Source organism: Loxodonta africana, chromosome 4 (genome assembly GCF_030014295.1).
Source record: "Loxodonta africana isolate mLoxAfr1 chromosome 4, mLoxAfr1.hap2, whole genome shotgun sequence".
Taxonomy (NCBI): Eukaryota; Metazoa; Chordata; class Mammalia; order Proboscidea; family Elephantidae; genus Loxodonta; species Loxodonta africana.
The window spans coordinates 111015279-111036156 of NC_087345.1; the positions used below are offsets into that span (position 1 = coordinate 111015279).

The 20878-nt window shown below is 39.7% G+C and overlaps 1 protein-coding gene across 10 annotated transcripts in view; it reads right to left on the reverse strand.

The window, feature by feature from the left end:
* The window catches only part of PPFIBP1 (PPFIA binding protein 1), a 211604-nt gene that overhangs the window by 67753 nt on the left and 122973 nt on the right, over nucleotides 1-20878 (reverse strand). Inside the window, exon 1 of one of the 10 annotated variants that reach the window (XM_010595574.3) lies at nucleotides 9009-9131. The exons of the other annotated variants lie outside the window; for them this stretch is intronic. Coding sequence (XP_010593876.2) covers nucleotides 9009-9060 — 52 coding nt within the window. The 5' untranslated portion in view covers nucleotides 9061-9131. Of the gene's footprint in view, nucleotides 1-9008; nucleotides 9132-20878 lie in introns of those variants that run through there. 10 annotated transcript variants of the gene reach the window in all.

The window sequence follows — 20878 nt, forward strand, 5'->3', positions numbered from 1 at the left end:
TTATTACATCCTTTAAATAACACATGCTTGCTATTGCTAGCAGGTTTGCTAATTCAACTTCAAATTATAACTCCACTTAGCAGTCATATCTGAAGACAGGACTTCTAAAGTAGTTAAGCTGAGTTAACTGAATCATTCAACAAGCCGTGGTCAAGCATCTACTGTACTGCAAGACCACAGGCTACATCTGTATCAGTTAAAGTTTCAGTCCTTGTACTCAAGGTATTTAAAACTCAATAGAATGCTTTTCACGCTATATTCTGTAGAGCTCTAGGACTCTCTGAAGTGCTTTGGGAATGGCTATGGAATCTTGCTGAGGACCATGACTGCTGAGTAGACAAGACTTCCTTCTCCTTGCACCAGCCCCACTCAATCTCTGCTATCTTAACTTTGCTACCCCTTCCCTTTTATTGGAGCACCAGTGGTGCAATGGTTAAGACCTCGGGTGCTAACCAAAAGGTCGGCAGTTAGAACCTACCAGCTGCTCCTCATAAACCCTATGGGGCAGTTCTACTCTGTCCTACAGGGTCACTATGAGTTAGAATCGACTCGACAGCGATGGGTTTGGTTTTGGTTTTTTCCCTTGTATTAGGGTTTACCATAAGATCTGTCTAAGAAAACAGCTTCACTCACATATATACTAAACACACGCATATACAAACATACTGGTATTTTAGAATGTAACAATAAACCCATTGCCATCAAGTCAATTCCGACTCACAGTGACCCTACAGGACAGAGCAGAACAGAACTGCCCCATTGGGTTTCCAAGAAGCAGTGGTGAGTTCGAACTGCCAGCCTTTTGGTTAGCAGCCAAACTCTTAACCACTTCACCACCAGGGCTCCAATGTAACAATACCTACCATGTATTGAGTGCCTACAATGGTCTCTATACATTCATATAATTTATCCATAATCTTTAATCGTGACAACTCTATAAAATGGATATATTTATCTTCATTTTATAGATAAAGACCAAAGACGTTTGTTGAGTTTTGCATAAACACACAGCAAGTAAATATAACAAAGCTCATTTTAACCTAGATCTGTCTAATTTCCACTACAATATCGAACTTCTGTTAATCTGATCTCATCTGGGCAAGTGTTCAGAAACAATAAATCTCCGTGTTTTCACAGACTTTGACAGTATAAATGAAGGATCACAGGGCCTATTTCATGTTGAAATTGTGTCAGAATCTATTCATCTTTCTACCTGTTTAAAAATATATTGAGGTCTTAAATGCTAACAAGCGGCCATCTAAGATGCATCAATTGGTCTCAACCCACCTGGATCAAAGGAGAATGAAGAACACCAAGGTCACAAGATAACTAAGAGCCCAAGAGACAGAAAGGGCCACATGAACTAGAGACTTACACCATCCTGAGACCAGAAGAACTAGATGGTGCCCGGCTACAACCGATGACTGCCCTGGCAAGGAGCACAACAGAGAACTCCTGAGGGAGCAGGAGATCAGTGGGATGCAGACCCGCAATTCTCACAAAAAGACCATACTTAATGGTCCGACTGAGACTAGAGGAATCCCGGCGGTCATGGTCCCCAAACCTTCTGTTGGCCCAGGACAGGAACCATTCCCGAAGACAACTCAACAGTCATGAAAGGGACTGGACAATGGGTAGGAGAGAGATGCTGATGAAGAGTGAGCTAATGATATCAGGTGGACACTTGAGACTGTGTTGGCATCTCCTGTCGGGGGGGAGGAGGGGGATGGGAGGATAGAGAGAGTTGTAAGCTGGCAAAATTGTCACGAAAGGAGAGACTGGACGGGCTGACTCATTAGGCGGAGACCAAGTGGGAGAACGGAGTAAGGTGTATATAAACTTATATGTGACAGTCTGACTTGATTTGTAAATGTTCACTTGAAGCTCAATAAAAGTTAATTAAAAAAATAATAAAAAAATAAATTATTAAAAACAGCATTAAAAAATATATTGAAATCACTCTTGCAAAAAATTTGGTCATTCACAAGGAAAAGTTAAGATTATGTGACTTTCAACATTAATGAATACATTTCAAGTAGCAGACTAAGCATCCATGTATATTCTCCCAACAGGCCTGAATAAGATGACTCCTCTTTGCAGAAACCGTGGTATAGCAATGACCTGGTAAAGAAAGAGTATGCTGTTTAACAGAAACCTTTGTCCTGTTTCTAAGCAGCCCGATCTCACCTACCACTTTATGTTCATAAATATACGTACAGTTCGAGTAAACAGCATCTCACTCAGTTCTCTACTATGCATTCAATCTAGTAAAATGCCATATAATCACTGTGAAATCTTACTTTGATTTTACAGTAGTTTCATCTAAGAGTTTTCTAGAAATTTACTCACTTCAAAAGGTGTAAATTATCACCACCATTTTATGTGGGAAAACTACAGTACAAAAATGCTCAAGGCACTTGTATAAAGCCACTCAGAAACCACTGGGTGGGGGAAAATGAGGGTGGGGGTTTAACCCAGACAGTTTTCAAAACCTTACTTGCACATTCAGCTACTGCACAGTCCAAAGGGACAGGGTGCAAAAGCAACAACTGCCTTCGTGCTGGAAAACTCAGAATGTGATAATGGAGAACACAAAGGATCAAGCCGAAGAATGCAAGCCACCTGAATTTCATATAATTAAGTGGCTTTTACTCCCTTTCATTTTAAAAGTAGCACTTCAAAGAGCTCTAGATACTCTGATATACACATATTAAAAACAAATGGACACATGCCAGGCTTAGCTATAAACATGGCGGATACCAATAAAACAGAGTAATACCCGTGTTAGAAAAACACTCTCACCACCTCACAAAATCAGAAAAATATGTGTCTTTGTTAGCAGCTGTATTTTGCATAGAGTACAAGCATTTTTTACAAGTATGATAGGTAGTTATCTATTTCTTCTCTGTTCTTTCAACGAGACTTTCAAATGCTATGATATAGAGGCACGGGACAACCTAGACTGGGCTTTAAAAACTGATGAAGAACCAGTTTTTTTTTTTTAATTTCCTAATTCATTAAAAACCAATACTTCTTTTAATATATAAAAATATTGTGACAATATTAAATTGCTATAAAAGTTTATAAATACTCTCAATCGCTACACTTATTATGTAGTAGACTAGGATCGGCTGAGTGCAACTTGGAGTACCACAAAGCTAGACCACCTATGGAAACCCTGGTGGAGTTGTGGTTAAGTGCTACGGCTGCTAACCAAAGGGTCAGTAGTTCAAATCTGCCAGGCGCTCCTTGGAAACTCTATGGGGAAGTTCTACTCTGTCCTATAGGGTCGCTATAAGTCAGAATCGACTCAATGGCACTGAGTTTAGTTTTTTTATTTTGTTATTTTTTTAACTTATTGAAGAGATCTTTGCCCTTTGGGTCTGTCATTTTTCCCTGATCACGACATAAAATTTGAAAATCCCTCCAAACTCCTGACCCCCTTGTCCTGCTCCGTTTCCTCCACCATTTTTGCTGTATTATATACATATTTCCTAATTGCATTTATAGCCTGTCTTCCATTTACTAGACAGTAAGCTCCATGAGGGCAGGCCGTTTTGTTTTTTGTCTGTTTTGATCAATGATGTATTACCAGTGCCCTGAAGTGACTGACATTACAAAAACAAAACAAGAAACTGTTGCTGCTGAGTCAATTCTGACTCATGGCAAGCCCATGTGTGTCCGAGTAGAACTGTGCTTCATGGGATTTTCAATGGCTGATTTTGGGGAAGCAGACTGCCAAGCCTTTCTCTGGGTAGACTCCAACTATCAACCTTTCAGTTAGCAACTGAGCACATCAACTGTTTGCATGACCCAGGACTCCAACTGGCATACCATTGTTAGCTGCCATTGAGTCAGCCCTGCACACAACAGGATTGAAACATTGTGATTCACAGGGTTTTCACAGGCTAATTTTTTGAAGTAGATCATCAGGTCTTTTTCCAAGGTGCCTCTGGGTGGACTCAAACTGCCAATCTTTCGGTTAGTAGCCAAACGCATTAACCATTTGCACCAGCCAGGGACTCCAATCAATAGAAACAGGCCCCAAAATGAGCTGGATGTGGGTACTAGCAGACAAAGATTTTAAAGTAGTTACAATAAATACAGAGCTTTGGTGATGCAGTGGTTAAGAGCTCAGGCTACCAACCAAAAGGCTGGCTGTTCTAATTCACCAGCGGCTCCTTGGAAACCCTATGGGGCAGCTCTACTCTATCCTGTAAGGTTGCTATGAGTCAGAATTGATTTGATGGCAATGGGCTTACGATAAACATGTTCAAGGCCTTAAAAGGTAAAGATGATGATAACGAGTGAACAGTTTGAGAATCTTAGAAGCGAAAAGAAAACTATTAAAAAAAATATATATATATATATATAAATTATTCAAATTGGATGGAAAGGATACCACGTGGAAGCTTAAATCTACATGAAGGAATGAAAAGTACATAGTAAACACAGAAAATATAAATATGTTTATAAAATTTTTTTTAAATCATTTTCCTTTTCTTTTTTACTTTAAAATACAATTGACAATTTAAAGAGGAAAATATACTGTAAGGCTGTTAGTATATGGAGTAGTAAAATATACGGCAACAATAATGCAAAGGATAGAAGGGGGTTAAGCGGAAGTATAGTATTGTTGAATGCTTACATTATACATGAAGATGTTTAATACTAGTTCATGATAGATGGATAATAAGTTAAGAATATATAATGCAATCCACTGAAACTATAAAACAAAGATACACAGGTATGTGCCGCATAACGTCCATCCGGGCAATGTCCAACCACACAAACATCCAAGGTCCCATAAGGTTATAACAGAGCTCAGAGATTCCGATCAGAGAACAGGACATAGCAGAGGTACTTTAGTAAGTACTGTAGATCCTAGATGTCCCTCACTAGCTCTCTGGATCCTGTGTCAACCCAGGCCCTGGGGCGGCAGGAGGGAGGGATCCCTGCGCCCATCCACACATGCCTGTCCCACTGTGCTCACCTCTGGCAGGGACCATGCAGATGCTGCCACGGCACCAAAGGGGATGCCCCGCGAGGCCACTGCCCCACTTGGCCAGGGCAGCCTGTGCATTATGGCCAGGCCTGAGACCATAGCTCTTCCCACAGTGGCAGCCACAGAGCAGTCTGGGCTGTAGCAGTGGTGGGAGGAGGAACAGGAAAGGCAACCTTAATACTCAATCCACAAGAAGGCAGAGATGAAGGTAATACAGACATATGAGAGAAACAGAAAACAAATGGCAAGACGGTAGACTTAAACTCAACTATATAAATAATTACATTAAATATACATGGAACATTTTAATAAAAGCCAGAGTCTGTCACACCAGCACACATATACAAAAAACCTTGAGTATATATATTTTTATATATTGTTTATAAGAGGTGTTCTTTAAGTATAAAGAAATATACATGTAGAAGAATGGAAAATGAGAAGCCATGTACAGAGAAAGCATGAGAAAGCATAAGAAAGCAGGAGTGGTTACATTAACATAAGAAAAACTAGACTTCAAATCAAGCATCACTGGAAATAAAGCAGGACATTTGATAATGTTAAAAGAGTCAATTCATCACGAAGGCATGGCAATCACAAATGTTTCTGCACACTTCAAAATACATGAGGCAAAAGCTGACAGAATTAAGGAATAATTAGACAAATTTCATCCATTTATATTTAATATAATTGTTAATATGATTGGGGTTAAGTCTATTGTCCTGTTATTTTTTTCTGTTTGTCCCATCTGTCATTTATTTCTCCTTTTTCGATCATCTTTTGAGTTGGTAGACAAACTAGGAAAAAACAAGAACAGGAATAATATCAGAGATTTGAATAACATAATCAACCATCTTGGCCTACCTGAATTTATAGAACAAAACACCAACATGCAAAACATATATTCTTTACAAATACACATGTTGTAGTGACAAGAACAGGCCATGTATGCAAAGTCACAAAATAAGTCTCACTAAATTTCAAAAGGGTTTTAAAGAACTTCACACAGGAATAAGAAAGGCAACTTGAAGTGATAAAGTACTAACACCACGAAAAGAATCTCCCTATTTATTAAAATTCTGACCTTGACTCTGGCTTGAGTTATTTTATAGGCAGTCTAATTTTCATGATTGGTTCAAAGTTTCCAAAAAAGGAAAGACAGCTTCAAAAAACCTCATGCTTTAAAAAGATGGGATTGCCATGAGTCAGATTTGACCAGACAGCAACTGAGAGGAAATATATCTGAGAGCAAGATTCCCCTGGCCTTTCTCCCATACTTGTGTTATAATAAATTCAAATGAAACAAATTGTGATATATTAATACAATGGAATACTACTCCACAATAAAAAAAGACTGAGCTACTGATACATACAACATTATGTTGCACAAAAGAAGTCAGACACAGAAGACTACTGATTTTCACACAAATAATGCATGCCTTCTATGTTTGCCAACCATGCCCTTCCCCTGGAGGGTATTTTCATAAGTGTGCTATGCTAATTTTTTTCAGCAACATGTACACACTAGGTTCATATGGTACATACTATGACTCTTTTTATACGAAATTTAAGAACAGGAAAACCTATGGTGATAGAAAATAAAACAATAATTCCCCGTGGCAAGTGGTGAATGAGTGGAAAGAAAACTGGGGGGACTTTCTGTTCAATATCTTGATTGGGGTTTTGGTGATACAAGTTTACACATTTGTCAAAATTAATCAAATTGTACATTTAAGATCTGTGCATTTCACTGTATGTAAATTTTACCTCAAATAAAGAAAAATTAGTAGTAAAAATAATTGTTAAAAATTAGAAATGAAATATTTTTTAAATGAAATAAATGGATGAATCAGGGAAATGCAAATTAAAACTACGATGAGATTCCATCTCACTCCAACAAGGCTGGCATTAATCCAAAAAACACAAAATAATAAATGTTGGAGAGGCTGCAGAGAGACTGGAACTCTTATACACTGCTGGTGGGAATGTAAAACGGTACAACCACTTTGGAAATCTATCTGGTGTTTCCTTAAAAAGTTAGAAATAAAACTACCATTAAAAAAAAAAAAATCCTACTCCTCGGAATATATCCTAGAGAAATAAGAGCCTTTACACTAACAGATATATGCACAACCATGTTTACTGCAGCACCGTTTACAACAGCAAAAAGCTGGAAGCAACCAACGTGTCCATCAACAGATGAATGGATAAATAAATTATGGTATATTCACACAATGGAATACTACACATCGATAAAGAACAGTGATGAACCTGTGAAACATTTCATAACACGGAGGAACCTGGAAGGCATTATGCTGAGGGAAATTAGTCAGATGCAAAAGGACAAATGTTGCATAAGACCACTATTATAAGATCTTGGGAAATAGTATAAACTGAGAAGAACACGTTCTTTTGTAGTTACAAGACGGGGGAGGGAGGGTGGGAGAGGGTTATTTACTGATTAGATAGTAGATAAGAACTTCTTTAGGTGAAGGGAAGGACAATACTCAATACAGGGAAGGTGAGCTCAACTGTCCGGGATAAATTGAATGCTTCGACGGTCAGCGGAGCAAGGGCGGGGGTTTGGAGACTGTGGCTTCAGGGGACATCTAAGTCAATTGGCAAAATAAATTCTATTAAGAAAACATTCTGCATCCCACTTTGAAGAGTGGCTCTGGGGTCTTAAATGCTAACAAGCAGCCATCTAAGATGCATCAATTGGTCTCAACCCACCTGGTACAAAGGAGAATGAAGAACACCAAGGTCACAAGATAATTATGAGCCCAAGAGACAGAAAGGGCCACATGAACTAGAGACTTACATCATCCTGAGACCAAAAGAACTAGATGGTGCCTGGCTACAACCGATGACTGCCCTGACAGGGAGCACAACAGAGAACCCCTGAGGGAGCAGGAGAACAGTGGGATGCAGACCCCAAATTCTCATAAAAAGACCAGACTTAATGGTCTGACTGAGACTAGAGGAATCCCGGCGGTCATGGTCCCCAAACCTTCTGTTGGCCCAGGTCAGGAACCATTCCCGAAGACAACTCATCAGACATGGAAGGGACTGGACAATGTGTTGGAGAGAGATGCTGATGAGGAGTGAGCTACTTGTATCAGGTGGACACTTGAGACTGTGTTGGCATCTCCTGTCTGGAAGGGAGATGGGAGGGTAGAGAGGGTTAGAAACGGGCAGAACGGTCACCAAAGGAGAGACTGGAAGGAGGGAGCAGGCTGACTCATTAGGGGCAGAGTAAGTGGGAGTATGGAGTAATGTGTATATAAGCTTATATGTGAGAGACTGACTTGATTTGTAAACTTTCACTTAAAGCACAATAAAAATTATTTTAAAAAAATAAATGGATGAATATAAGTAGGACATGCATGGACCTATAATGACAATATGTCATAAATCAGGCATAATGATTTATCCAATTATATGCACCAAAATATCCTGCTCCTTTAGTTCTAATTCTCTGCTCACCCAGCAACCTGCTGATTATAGTTTGGTCTTTTGGGTAGACGAAACTATTAGAAAGTTAAAGTCCCAATATCAATAATTTCCACAAGATAACAAACTCACCTCTGGATTCTAAGTGGCCAATCTATACTGCTTTGATTGACTTGCTAACATCATCCGTGTGTTCTAGTAAGGGACCAAGAGGGGGAAAAAAATGACCCAAGAGAAGCTGTATGTAAGTGATTTAGGATATGTTTCAAGCTTGGTCAGGACCAGGAAATAGAACTCCCACAACAACTAAGGAATTAAGCCCCATCCAAACTGGAAAAGCCCCTTATTTGTTGGGTGATGTAAACAGAGAAGCTCATCTGTTTTTCAGAAGTCCTCTGTCTAGTGGTTTCCTATTGCAACAGCTTAGTAAAAAAAATTGTAGGAAAATCTTAGAAAGGCAGTCTCCTGGGAATAAACCAAACAAACAAACAAACCCACTACCATCAAGTCAATTCTGACTCATAACAACCCCACAGGACAGAGCGGAACTGACCCACAGGGTTTCCAAGGCTGTATGTAATCTTTATGGAAGCAGACTGACACATCTTTCTCTCATGGAGTGGCTGGGGATTTGAACTGCAAGCTTTCGGTTAGCAGCCAAGCATTTCACCTCTGCAGCACCAGGACTCCTCTCCTTGAGACAACATTCATATCCTGAAGACCAAGAAAAACAAAAAAAACAGCCTAAAGGAAGCTGAGTGTAAGTGATTTAGGATATATTTCAAGCTTGGTCAGGGCCCTTTTAGAGCAGGTTTGAATAGGGTACAGTATCAGGGAGAGAAAGTTCCAGCAATGGGTGTGGTGACTAAAGGTTTGGCAGAAAAATCACAATTTTCTGCAGGGTTTCTGGCTAACTGGTATTTTAAGTCAGGTTAGCTGTCCAGCCTCTCTGTGAAGAAGAAAAGAATGTCCATAAGAAAACTAGCAAGTTTGTTTTAAACATTTGTGAGGATATTTGTCCTAGCCTTTTCAGCTTTCCAGAGGTATAAAATATTTAGGTTTGAAAGTGAACTGGAACTTCTTGCCCAGAAACAAATACAATTCACTGAGATTAAGACACTTAAAATAGAAGAAATCCTTCCAGAGAAAGAAACAATGTTTACATACACTCTATTCTACCAAGACGAGCAGAACACCATATCATTTTGTGGTAATTATGAAAACAAAATATATTTTCACATAAATTACTCACACATTTCTCACCAGTTTTTTTTTTCCCAAGATGCTGACTTGGGACATTAATACATTACACACCAATTTCCACTGTATACTGCAATACAACTTTAGAAAAGATAAAATGTCTTAAAAATGGAAAGAGCAAAGTCAGTGGCTCTCTACGTTTGGCTGCAAATCCTTAGGCCCCACAAAGACCTACTGAAACTTGAGGGACAGCGTCCAGCAACCTGAGTTTTTAGGCGCTCCAGGTGATTCTGATGTACGCTCAACCACTGTACTATAGAGTCTAAGAGGCCTGTCTTTCTTCCTTGGAACAACAAGCCCTACCCAGACCTGGTAGAAACTGGCTACCAAGGCAAACAAGGGCAGCCTGCCTCTTCCTACACCTTCACTTCTTATTTCTGATCCAAAAATAAGAGTTCCAAAAGAGCAAATCAGGTTTTAACTTGAAGAATCTCTTCCTTTGAACCTCAACCACTAAACCCTTATATCTGCAACACTTTAAATTTAGAGATTATTATATACAAGGCTCCTTGCTTTCAGGCCCTCTGCTATGTATCTATCATCACATATTTTTCTCTCCCCTAATTGTATTATCCCAAACCCTTTTTACCTCCAATCTGCTCTAATAGCCCTGGAAAATTCATTCATTCATTCAGAGTCATTTGAAAAGGGTAATGACTAACTGATAAGAAGTGGGGACGGGGGACAGGAGACATGTTGAGAGAAGAAAAGGGTGGGGGTGTTAGCGGCAGGGGTAATAGTTAATGTCATAGCATACATTTCTAAAATGTTTCAAACTATAAAATAATTATTATATTGATGGAACATTTGAACACTGATCACATATTTGATATTAAGGAATTATAATAAAGCATGATATTATAGTTATCGTCTAATAGTCCATATTTTTAGAGAGAAATATTCATACATGAAGTATGACATCTGAAATTTGCTTCAAAATAATAAATAAGAGCAGAACAATGGTAAACATAGATGAAACAAGGCTCGTCATGAGTTGATAATTTTTAGAGGTAGGTGATGAGTACACAGGGGTACATTATACTATTTTATGTACATTTTTATATATCTAAAGTTTTCTATAATAAAATAATTAAAAGTTTTTTAAAATCAATCTTTAGACTATACAATTTCAAACACCCTTGGCCGTGGATATCTTAAATATTTTATTTTTCTATCATAACCTCAAGCATACTAAGGGATCACCAAATATTTACAAACCAAAAAAGAGAACATTTGTTATTTTAACCACTTTTATAAACAAAAACATACACAAAGGCACACACATGCTCAGAAACTAGAACTGCCTCTCACAGATAGAGAATTGTAAGACAGGGCATAAGAGAGGGAGAAAGGTTGGAGGTTCGAGTCTACCCAGAGGCACCTCAGAAAAAAGGTCTGGCAATCCACTTCTGAAAAATCAGCCACTGAAAACCCTATGGAGCATAGTTTTACTCTGATACACATGGGGTTGCCATGAGTCAGAATCGACTTGATAGCAACTGACTTTTTTTAATTAATGACTTTGCATCAGTAACAGTTATTTCTCTTGTTCACTCAGATGAAGAGCCACAAAAGAAGATGAGGTAAAGCTGGAAAGTGTTCAAATCAGTGATGCAGCAAGGGAAAAAGAGGACAAGGTAAAAGGAAATGAAGGGTAGGGTTTGTCTCTCAGGGCTCTCTGCTATTAATATTTAGGAATGATAGCTAGAATAGAGTTAATAAAAAGGTTCATACAGTAAGCCAAGCTCTTTTACTTCTTGAATAAAGGGATGCTGCTGCTATTTGAAAACCTGGTATGTACTGCATCAGCAAATCTGAAAACCTTGTGACAAACTGAAAGAATGCCACATCTCTCCGTATCTTTTCTTATTAACTACTAGTATGACTACAGAGAGAAGCTATGGAACTTGTCCAAGGGCATTCAACAAGTGATATTTGAGTCCAAAATCCATGTTGGTCCCATGTGTGCCTCTCACTGATCCAGTAAGTATTTACTGAACACCTGTTATGCCCTGACTAGGATTACCACATGTGACCTCTCTCACAGTTCCTAACCCAAATTGTGAACTACCTACAGGACAGCCATCCTTGCCTGCCTCTCACTATACTGAACAACATGCCTTTCTCTGAACAGACTCCTACCTCTGTGCCATCAAACATAATGCTTCTTCCTGCCTGGACCACCCTTCTGCGCCCTGGGACACATATTTTTAAGATTCAGCTCAGGCATCCTTTCCCCCAAGGCCTTCCTGACTCACCTCTCTCAGAGTATCCTGTGCCCTCCACCAGGGCCCTACTGATATAATATTTACCTCATGACTAAGCTGTGAGCTTCTTGAAAAGACAGACTGTGTTTCTAGCCTCTGCTCCCCAGAATCCAGTGTGTGGGCATTAAATGCTTGCAGCACAGTGCTAGGTCCCAGTGGCACCTCTGACAGGCACACCTTCATGCCAGGACTGTTCCAGTTCCTATATTCCCTGGTTTGGCTGAAGGAGCCACCTTCCTCCTAGCTGCATAAGACAAAAACCCATCTCTGGATCTTATCTTTTAAGATAAATCTAGATAAGTTTGATCATTACTATCATTGCTATCCACAGTCTTACAGAAGGAATTTTCACGCTCATCAAGATGTATATAAAGAAAATTAAGTGTGCTACTTTGGAATAATGTTATTCTTAATAATATGCAAACTTAGTTTGTAGCGTGATGGAGGAACATCAGGAGGCCTGGGCAGGTTTCAACTTCTCCCTTTTCCACCCACTCTCACCCTCACCACACCCTTCCCTTCATTTTAGCTCTAAAAAGCCTAGAGACTCAGCTGTTCTCTATTTTCTTACTCAGGCTTGCCAAGCCAGACTTAGCTGGCTGCTCATACCACTGCCCAGAGGTAAACAATTCTGGGATATGATGGACCCAAATTTGCATTGCTGTTGTTAGGTGTGGTCACACAGATTTCAGCTCATAGCACCCAATGTCACTGTAAGTGGCAAAGGTGGATGATACTCAGTGCTCTGAGCCCGTTGCCATCAAGTCAATTACGACTCATAGTGACCTTATAGGACAGAGGAGAACTGCCCCACAGGGTTTCCAAGGCTGTAAATCTTTACGGGAGCAGATTATCACATCTTTCTCCTGTGGAGCGGCTGGTGGGTTGGAACTGTCCGCCTTCCAGTTAGCAATCAAGCACTTAAGTACAGCATGACCAGGACTCCTAATGCTCTGAAGGAGAGGAAAAAAGATCATAAACTGCCTAACGTCTAGAGGAGTGTTTTATAAACCATGGGTCACAACCCATAAGATCAGAAGGTAGTGAAATAAATTTCACAGACTGTAATCAGCACTTATTTTAATAAAATTGAAAACATCAGTGTATCTAAGAAAGAGTCAGGGTTAAGTACTGTTCTGTGAAACTTAATTATACAAATGCAGGTAACAAATATCAACTGAAGGCCTAGATGTGCTAGGTACTGGACATCAATCAGTGAAACGGACATCAAAAAAGAAGAAAAATCTCTGCTTTTAGGTGGCTGCTAGTCCAGTGGTTTCAGTGTGTGTGTGTGTCTTTATATGGACGTAGGCATGCGTGCATATATGTTCTGTATCATGATGTAAGAAAGTCGATCTTACAGCGGGTCAAAAACATTTGAAAATTAGTGCTCTAAAGCAGTTCTACTTAAAATGTGGTTGGAGCGCTGGAACAAACTGTTGCTCATCTACTATAAGCACAGAAAATGAGAAATAGCACTTAGAAAATTTTACAGAAATTTGACCCTGCCATGATACCCAGTTACATGATAACTTTGCTGGCTATTCATTTTTTTTTTTTTTTAACAAAAGAATCCATCCACAATGGATTGGAATAAGGGAACAACAAAACCAAAAACTGGTTCTTTACCAAAGGTGGTTTGGGAAGCACTGCTCTGGTGGATACAGGACTTTGGATTGGGAACGTTAGCCACAGACCACAGATGCTGAGAAGGGGCAACACGGCCAGCGAGAAAATCCCAACAACTAAGGAGTAAAGTTTGGGTTTGTTCTCTTTTAACACATGTAAAATGATGAACATAATTAAATGGCAAGTGGAAAACTATTAGTATCAACACTGATGAAACATGGTAAAATTGAGATGAGGCGAAACAAAAACCGTTTTTTGTTGTATGAAATTAACATCAATGGCAGTCATACACTTGAACTACTTACCATATACGTCTAATTACAATGCACCAAGAGCAAAATGCATATATTTCTGATCTACTTTGTTTTGTTTAGTTATGGTAATAAAATCTACAGACTTTTTGCTAAAATTTCATAGTTTATCTTTCATACAACATGGGTCAAAACTTGCTGTATTAAAAAACTGGGAGAATCTTGCCAGCATACCAAATTGATTGTGAAGAGTGGTAAAAATTTGGGCTAGGCAACAATTTTGTGGAGGAATAAGTTTTTACAAATAATTTTAAAAGCTCAACTGTGTTCTTGTAGGTAAATTCTGTTGGTTTCTATTTCAGTTGGGTGATAGTTATCCTCTGCCGTATAGTAAGTGGAATGCCAACATTTCCTTTCCTTTCATAGCATTCAGGCTTCTGGCCATAATCCTCAATACAGATGTGTTTTCAGGTGTGGGAAAAAATGAAAACCAGAGCTCTGGAATTATACAGTTGAAAGTACAAGATATATTTTAATCAAAATATTAAAAAACATGTGGAATTTTTTTTTTTTACAATTAATGAGTATTAAACCAAATGTTAATAGGTAACATAATGCTTTTCAAATGATTTACTTTTCAGTTCTGAGTGAATAGTACTAATTGCTGTAGTGGTGGATGTGCTTAAGAGACGGCTAACGAGAATCTGTAAATTAAGCCGTGGTGGTACAGTGGTTAAGCACTTCGCTGCTAGCTGAAAGGTTGTCACTCTGAACCCACCAGCTGCTCTGTGGGAGAAAGAAGTGGTAATCTGCTTCCGTGAAGATTTACAGCCTTGGAAACTCTATGTGGCAGTTACACTTTGTCCTACAGGGTCCTATGAGTTGCATCAACTGGATAGCAACGGGAACCGAGAGGTTTGCAAACTACGGACCACCGGCCAAATCTGGCCTGCTGCCTGTTTTTATAAATAAAATCTCATTGAAACAGAATCTCACTCATTCCTTTATGTCTCATCTATGGCTCCTTTCACACCACAACAGCAGAGCTGAGTAGCTGTGACCCACAAAGCGTAAAATATGTATTAGCTGGCCTTTTACAGAAGACTTTGCCAACGAGGCCCCAACCCAACCCATAACCTCCTGAAAGTATACAGACCCCACCCTCTCATTCACCCATGGACTCAACAAATAATTACTGAGTTTTACTATCTATTAGGTACTACTCTAGGTGATGAAAATAAAGCATCGAAGTAAAGGAAAACGTAAAAGTTATTGTTCTGATGGAACATGCATTCTAATGGCAATAAAAAAGACCATAAACAAACAAGCTCATAAAACCCATTGCCAAAAAAAAAAAAAAAAACCCATTGCCATCGAGTCGATTCTGACTCATAGCAACCCTATAGGACAGAGTAGAACTGCTCCATAGGGTTTCCAAGGCTGTAAATCTTTACGGAAGCAGACTGCCACATCTTTCTCCTATGGAGCGGCTGGGAGTTCAAACCACTGACCTTTCAGTGAGCTGTCAAGCATTTAACCACTGTACCACCAGACCTCCTTCAATATAGTACATCAAGATGGTTATAAATGCTATGGGAAAAAAATAAAGCAAGGAAAGGGGATACAGATAACATTAGTTTACTATGTACCAGGCACTGTTTTAAGTGCTTTTCGTAGATTAACTCAATGAATTCTTACAATAACCATAATAACACTATTTTTATTCCCATTTTATAATTTATAAAACTGAGGCACAGACTGAACACCCAAGTTACACAGCTAGAAAATGGATTTGGAGACAGAGAATCTGGCTCCAGAGTCCATTTCTTAATTATACATTGCCCTGGCTCTTTGTGAAGAAAGGAGTGGCAGGGAGTTACAATTTTTAACAGCATAATCAGGGAGGGCCCCACTGATAAAGTGACAGGGAACAAAGCCCTGAAAGAGATGAAGGAACAAGTCATGTAAAAATCTGGGAAGAGCTTCCAGGTAGGAACAACAGCAAGTGCAAAGGTCCTGAGAAGGGAGGGTTGATGGATTTGATATTTGAGCTGTGTAGCTGGATGCCTGAGTATGCCTGAGGATTAGTAGAGAATAAGGCCCCTGAGGTATGGAGGATGTGGTGGGAGAAGTAGAGTGATGGGATCTGATTGTGCTCAGCCTCACAGGCCATGGTAAGAACTTTACTGGCAAGTGAGATGGGAAGCCATCAGAGAGTTTTGAGGAGAGGAGTGACATATCTCATTTGCTTTAAAAACTATTACTCTGGTGGCTAAGAACACACTGCAGGAGCAACAAGGGCAGAAGCAATGACAACAGTTAGGAGAGGATTGCATTAACGAAGGTGAGCGATGCCAGTGGCTCAGATCAGGGTGGGCTCAGATCAGATGTATATATTTAGACTGAAACACACAGACCTTAACTGTACAAATTGATGAATTATGACAAATACATAGACCTACGTAACACATCTCTTAAGATACCCACATTTTCATCACTGTGTGCATAATGTTGATGGACAAGCTAACAGAATTTGAAATAGGGCCTGGGAGAAAGAAAGGACTCAAGAGCTGTGGTCTAAACCATAGAAAGATGGAGTTGTCAAATTTACTGAGGTGGCCAGCCACCTACTCCCAAACCCATGCATCACAAGTACTTCCTTCATCCACCCATGGAAGGAAGCAAGAAGAAGGAAAGAAGCATCACCAACCTTTACACTAAAGCCTGATGAAGTACCTGGATCTTATATATGAAAGTCTATATCTGAAAGACTAGCTAAGACAGTTGATATCCTTACTGCTTATTAGTTTTATTAAAAATGTGGTCCACTTCTTTGGAGTTGGCTAGTAAGTGGCAGAAAAGCCTGTTTTAACTAACCAATCCATCCTTTATGTGGATGGTAGGAAAATAGCTCAGTGAAAATGACTTTCATTTATTGAATCCTGTTTTAATACCATTAGGTCAAGTGGGGGAAGGATGGGTATGCTCGGTCCAGTTCCACATGAGAATTCCACAAAAGAGATCGCCCTTAAAGAGATTTGACATAAGCAGAGGGGAGTGCTAAGCTAACCAAGGGCCTATACCTGGGAGGAACTCTTCTTGTAGAAGGTACTCGGTCTGGGGTGGAAGGGGTGTGTGTGTGAGAGTTAGCTGTATAATGAAAGAATAGAAGAGTGACCTTGGTCTCACACATGTTTGTTTAGTGGAAATTTTATAATATTCAAATCCATCTTAATAGTAAAGACTACTAGGGCCTTTCATGCTGAGTCAGAAAGGACCGCTGGCTCCTGGTCTCCTTCCATGCTATTTACACACCTACAGGGATATGGGGTGGTGATAAACGCCGTACATTATCTAACCAGCCCTCAACTCCTGTTTCCTGCAGGGAAGGGTAGTTTTATTAACGGATGACTGATATTTTAGACTATACTTGAGAGAAGACACTTAGTAAGAGAGCAGAAAAGATTCCTTTCTTCTTGATATTCTGGCCTAACCAAAACAAAACACAGTTAATGTGGAGTCAATTCCAACTCATTGTGACCCCATGTGTTGCAGAGTAGAACTGTGCTCCACAGGGTTTTCAAGGCTGTGACCTTTCGAAGGAGATCACCAGACCTTTCTTCCAAGGCACCTCTGGTGGGTTTCAACAGCCAACCTTTCAGTTAGAAGTCAAGTGCTTAACTGTATGCACCATGCAGGGATTCCTCTCTTGACCTAGGAGGAATGAAATATAGGTTGTGTCTGGGCGTCTAAAAGCGTAGAAGGTACACATGAGTCACTTTAATACAAGACATGCTCAGGAACAGGAAGTTGGGAGCGTTTAAAAGTACATACAGGGACATACAAGTATGACAGGAGCCAGGAGGCTGTAGAGAGAGAGGCTTGGCAGATGCCTCCATCTTCCCCAAACTGGAAAAGGCCCAGAGGAGAAAAGGAAGGCATCTTTCAGCTCAAGAATCTACATCTCTGAAGGAGTCATTAGATAGTAACTGAGTGACCTGCAAGAAAAGTTAGCTGTAAGCTCTTGGAATAACAGTTCAAAGCACTGGAATGCTTAGAATTTCAAAACTGCTCAGCTAAACAAGGCTTATGTGGAAAATGAAGGCTATGTAAGAATGGCGTAACCAAAACAAGACATCAAGTAAAAAACACATTGAGGATCCATCTGCTATAATTTAAATCCTCAGAACTTGGACTGTGTTATTCAGGGCATCTTACAGGCTGTGGACTTGGAGGGAAAGGAAGTTATTAAAGCCCTTATTAAAGGTGTTGCTGTCACATTTGTTTTCATGTATCTAACAACTGTGGCCCAGTGAAAGAGAGAGTGACGTGGACTGCAGAACCAACACCTAAGGGACTCTACTGTGTTGGAAAAAGGGGTGAGATTTTAGCTAATTTATAGGTTTCTTTCGGTGATTTTATAGTGGATTTCAAAATAAGTACAGCTGAATTTCTGAGGCTAATTTGTATCAAAGCTCAACTATGGGCAGCGAGACCTAGCATGAGATGCAGCAGCAGGTTGGTCAACTGGCCCAGGACAAGATGGCCTCTACGAGGGCAGAGGGCATCCTGTGAGGGGCAGAGTTCAGGATGCAACTTGTCCTAAAAACACAGCTACTGCTCTCCATTGAAAAACGAGTGTTCTAGGCAAAAATCTGCTGGCCACAATATATTCTTTTCAGTGGCAATGTTCAACTGCTTTCTTTTTTTTTCCTCCCCATTGGCCTGGTTCAATTTTATAAAGGAATGAAAATCAGTGGCATCAAACAGAGAGTAAACAAAGAGCATTAAAAAAATTAATCAGGAGCATTTTATATTATCTCTTTTCTGTGGCTTCATAAGGCCAAATTTGGGTTTATTTTTGTGAAACATGTGTATATACACATAATTTTATGACTCTCTGTTTCCAGCTTCTTTAAGTTCTTGTCTGTTATATCTGTTATAAGGATTACTTAAGCATCAATCTTTTTATTTCAACCATTTGGAAGGAAATTTCTCTAGAATGCATTGCATAGTTTCTTGCCTCTTAAATCAAGCATATAGTGAACGTAGGGTTGCTAGATAAAATACAGGATGCCCAGTTCAACTTGGATTTCTGACAAATAACGGACAACTGTAGGAGGAGTACATCCTAAACATTGCAGGGGACATATTTATGCCAAAAACACAATTCTCAACGAACTGCCTTTTATGCCCCAGCAATGAACCGGAAAACGCTAATTCAATTAGATACAGTATATTCAGCGATTTCAATATCACAATACACATTTACAAAGAGATGGCTTGCTCCCAGTTTCAAATTCTATTCCTATTGAGAGGCAAGGCACTTATCTTCAGAGAGTGCACATTAGTGTTTGAAATTACAAAGGCATTGTATACGGGTGGTTTTTATTCACATATTTCCTATACTTCCCCCCCAAATAAAATGCAGGTACTTCCATAAATCTGAAAACAAAAACGAACACCAACTACAAAGCTGAACTGTCAACAATGAGTTTAAAAACCAGAAACAAAACTGATTCTTCTGAGAAAACCCCCAAATCAAAGGCAAAATTATAAGAAATAAGTAGAATCCAATCAATGTCTATTCAGTGTTTGTTCAGGGAGAGGTTTACGCTAGGATTCTGCCAGAAGACACACAGATAAATAATGTACACATCAAAGCGATCTAACAATTAATCAACAGGTTTATATCAACAGCGAAACTTCTTTAATCAAGTGTTCAATTTAAATTTTTATAGGATGACTCCTGCCTAGCAAAAATGAGGTATCCTTCCATTTCTTCTCCTGCCAGGTTTCAAATACTTCAAGCCATTTTCACAAGAGCTAACACGTCCCGTGAAAAGAATGGCACGCATCTCCAGCATGTTGGAGTCCCCACCCCCACAAAGGAAAACTGCAGTAGTCTGGGGTCTCTACTGAGTACTCAGTTCCCATCTTAGATGCTAGCAGCTGGAGATACTCTAGACTGTAAATCATTCCTGACCTTCAACTATAAGACACTGCTACCGAGCAGGCAGCATAGATAAAAACATACTGGTTTGGAAAGACACATACACAATGCTATCCCGGTCATGCAAAGAACAATTTTTTATAGCTTCAAGGTAAAAACCTTTTCATATTTATTATTATCACTAAATCTCAAGGCTACCAGGGATTTCCAGAAGTTGCCCAGTATTCTTCTGCCTCTAAAGAAGATAAACAGGCCTGTTTTAATGTGGAGGAAAACAGACTGACATCTTCAGTCAAGGTCACCATTCTGGCTGTGCAAGTTATGTCCTGCACACAGTGCTCGCCTTGGGCAAGTGGAGACTGAAATCCAGCCTGTTCCAGGCTCAGGGACTGCATCTGTTGGGAGGGGGAGCTGTCTTCTAATTTGCACGAATGCTCTCTAAGAACTAGCAGTGGCTCTCTGTCAAACTGTCACTGGCAGTACCTATTTTTCAAAAAGCAATAGAAAAGGCCATTTGTCAGCTTTAACCTTAACAAAACAGCCACTCATGAAGGCCATATTCACCTCCCTTCTCCGTAGGATATGGGTCTAGAATTACTTCACTGAAGGGCAGTGGTTTTAAACATGCTTACTTAGTTCAGGAAGTGGAATAGTTAGTGGGACTAGTGTATAAAGAACAAAGGGGGAGACTTTCAAAATGAGGCTAGGGTTGCTGGCAGGGACCATATCATGAGGGCCCGTGTGGGCCACATCAAGAATTTTAAACTTTCAGGTATTCCTGACCCAAACCATGGTATTTTTTATTGCCTCATATACATGTGAAAGCTGGACAATGAAAAAAGAAAACCAAAGAAGAATTAATGCATTTGAATTTTGGTGTTGGTGAAAACCGAAAACAAACCAAACCAAACCCAGTGCCGTCAAGTCAATTCCGACTCATAGCGACCCTATAGGACAGAGTAGAACTGCCCCAAAGAGTTTCTAAGGAGCACCTGGCAGACTTGAGCTGTTGACCCTTTGGTTAGCAGCCGTAGCAGTTAACCACTATGCCACCAGGGTTTCT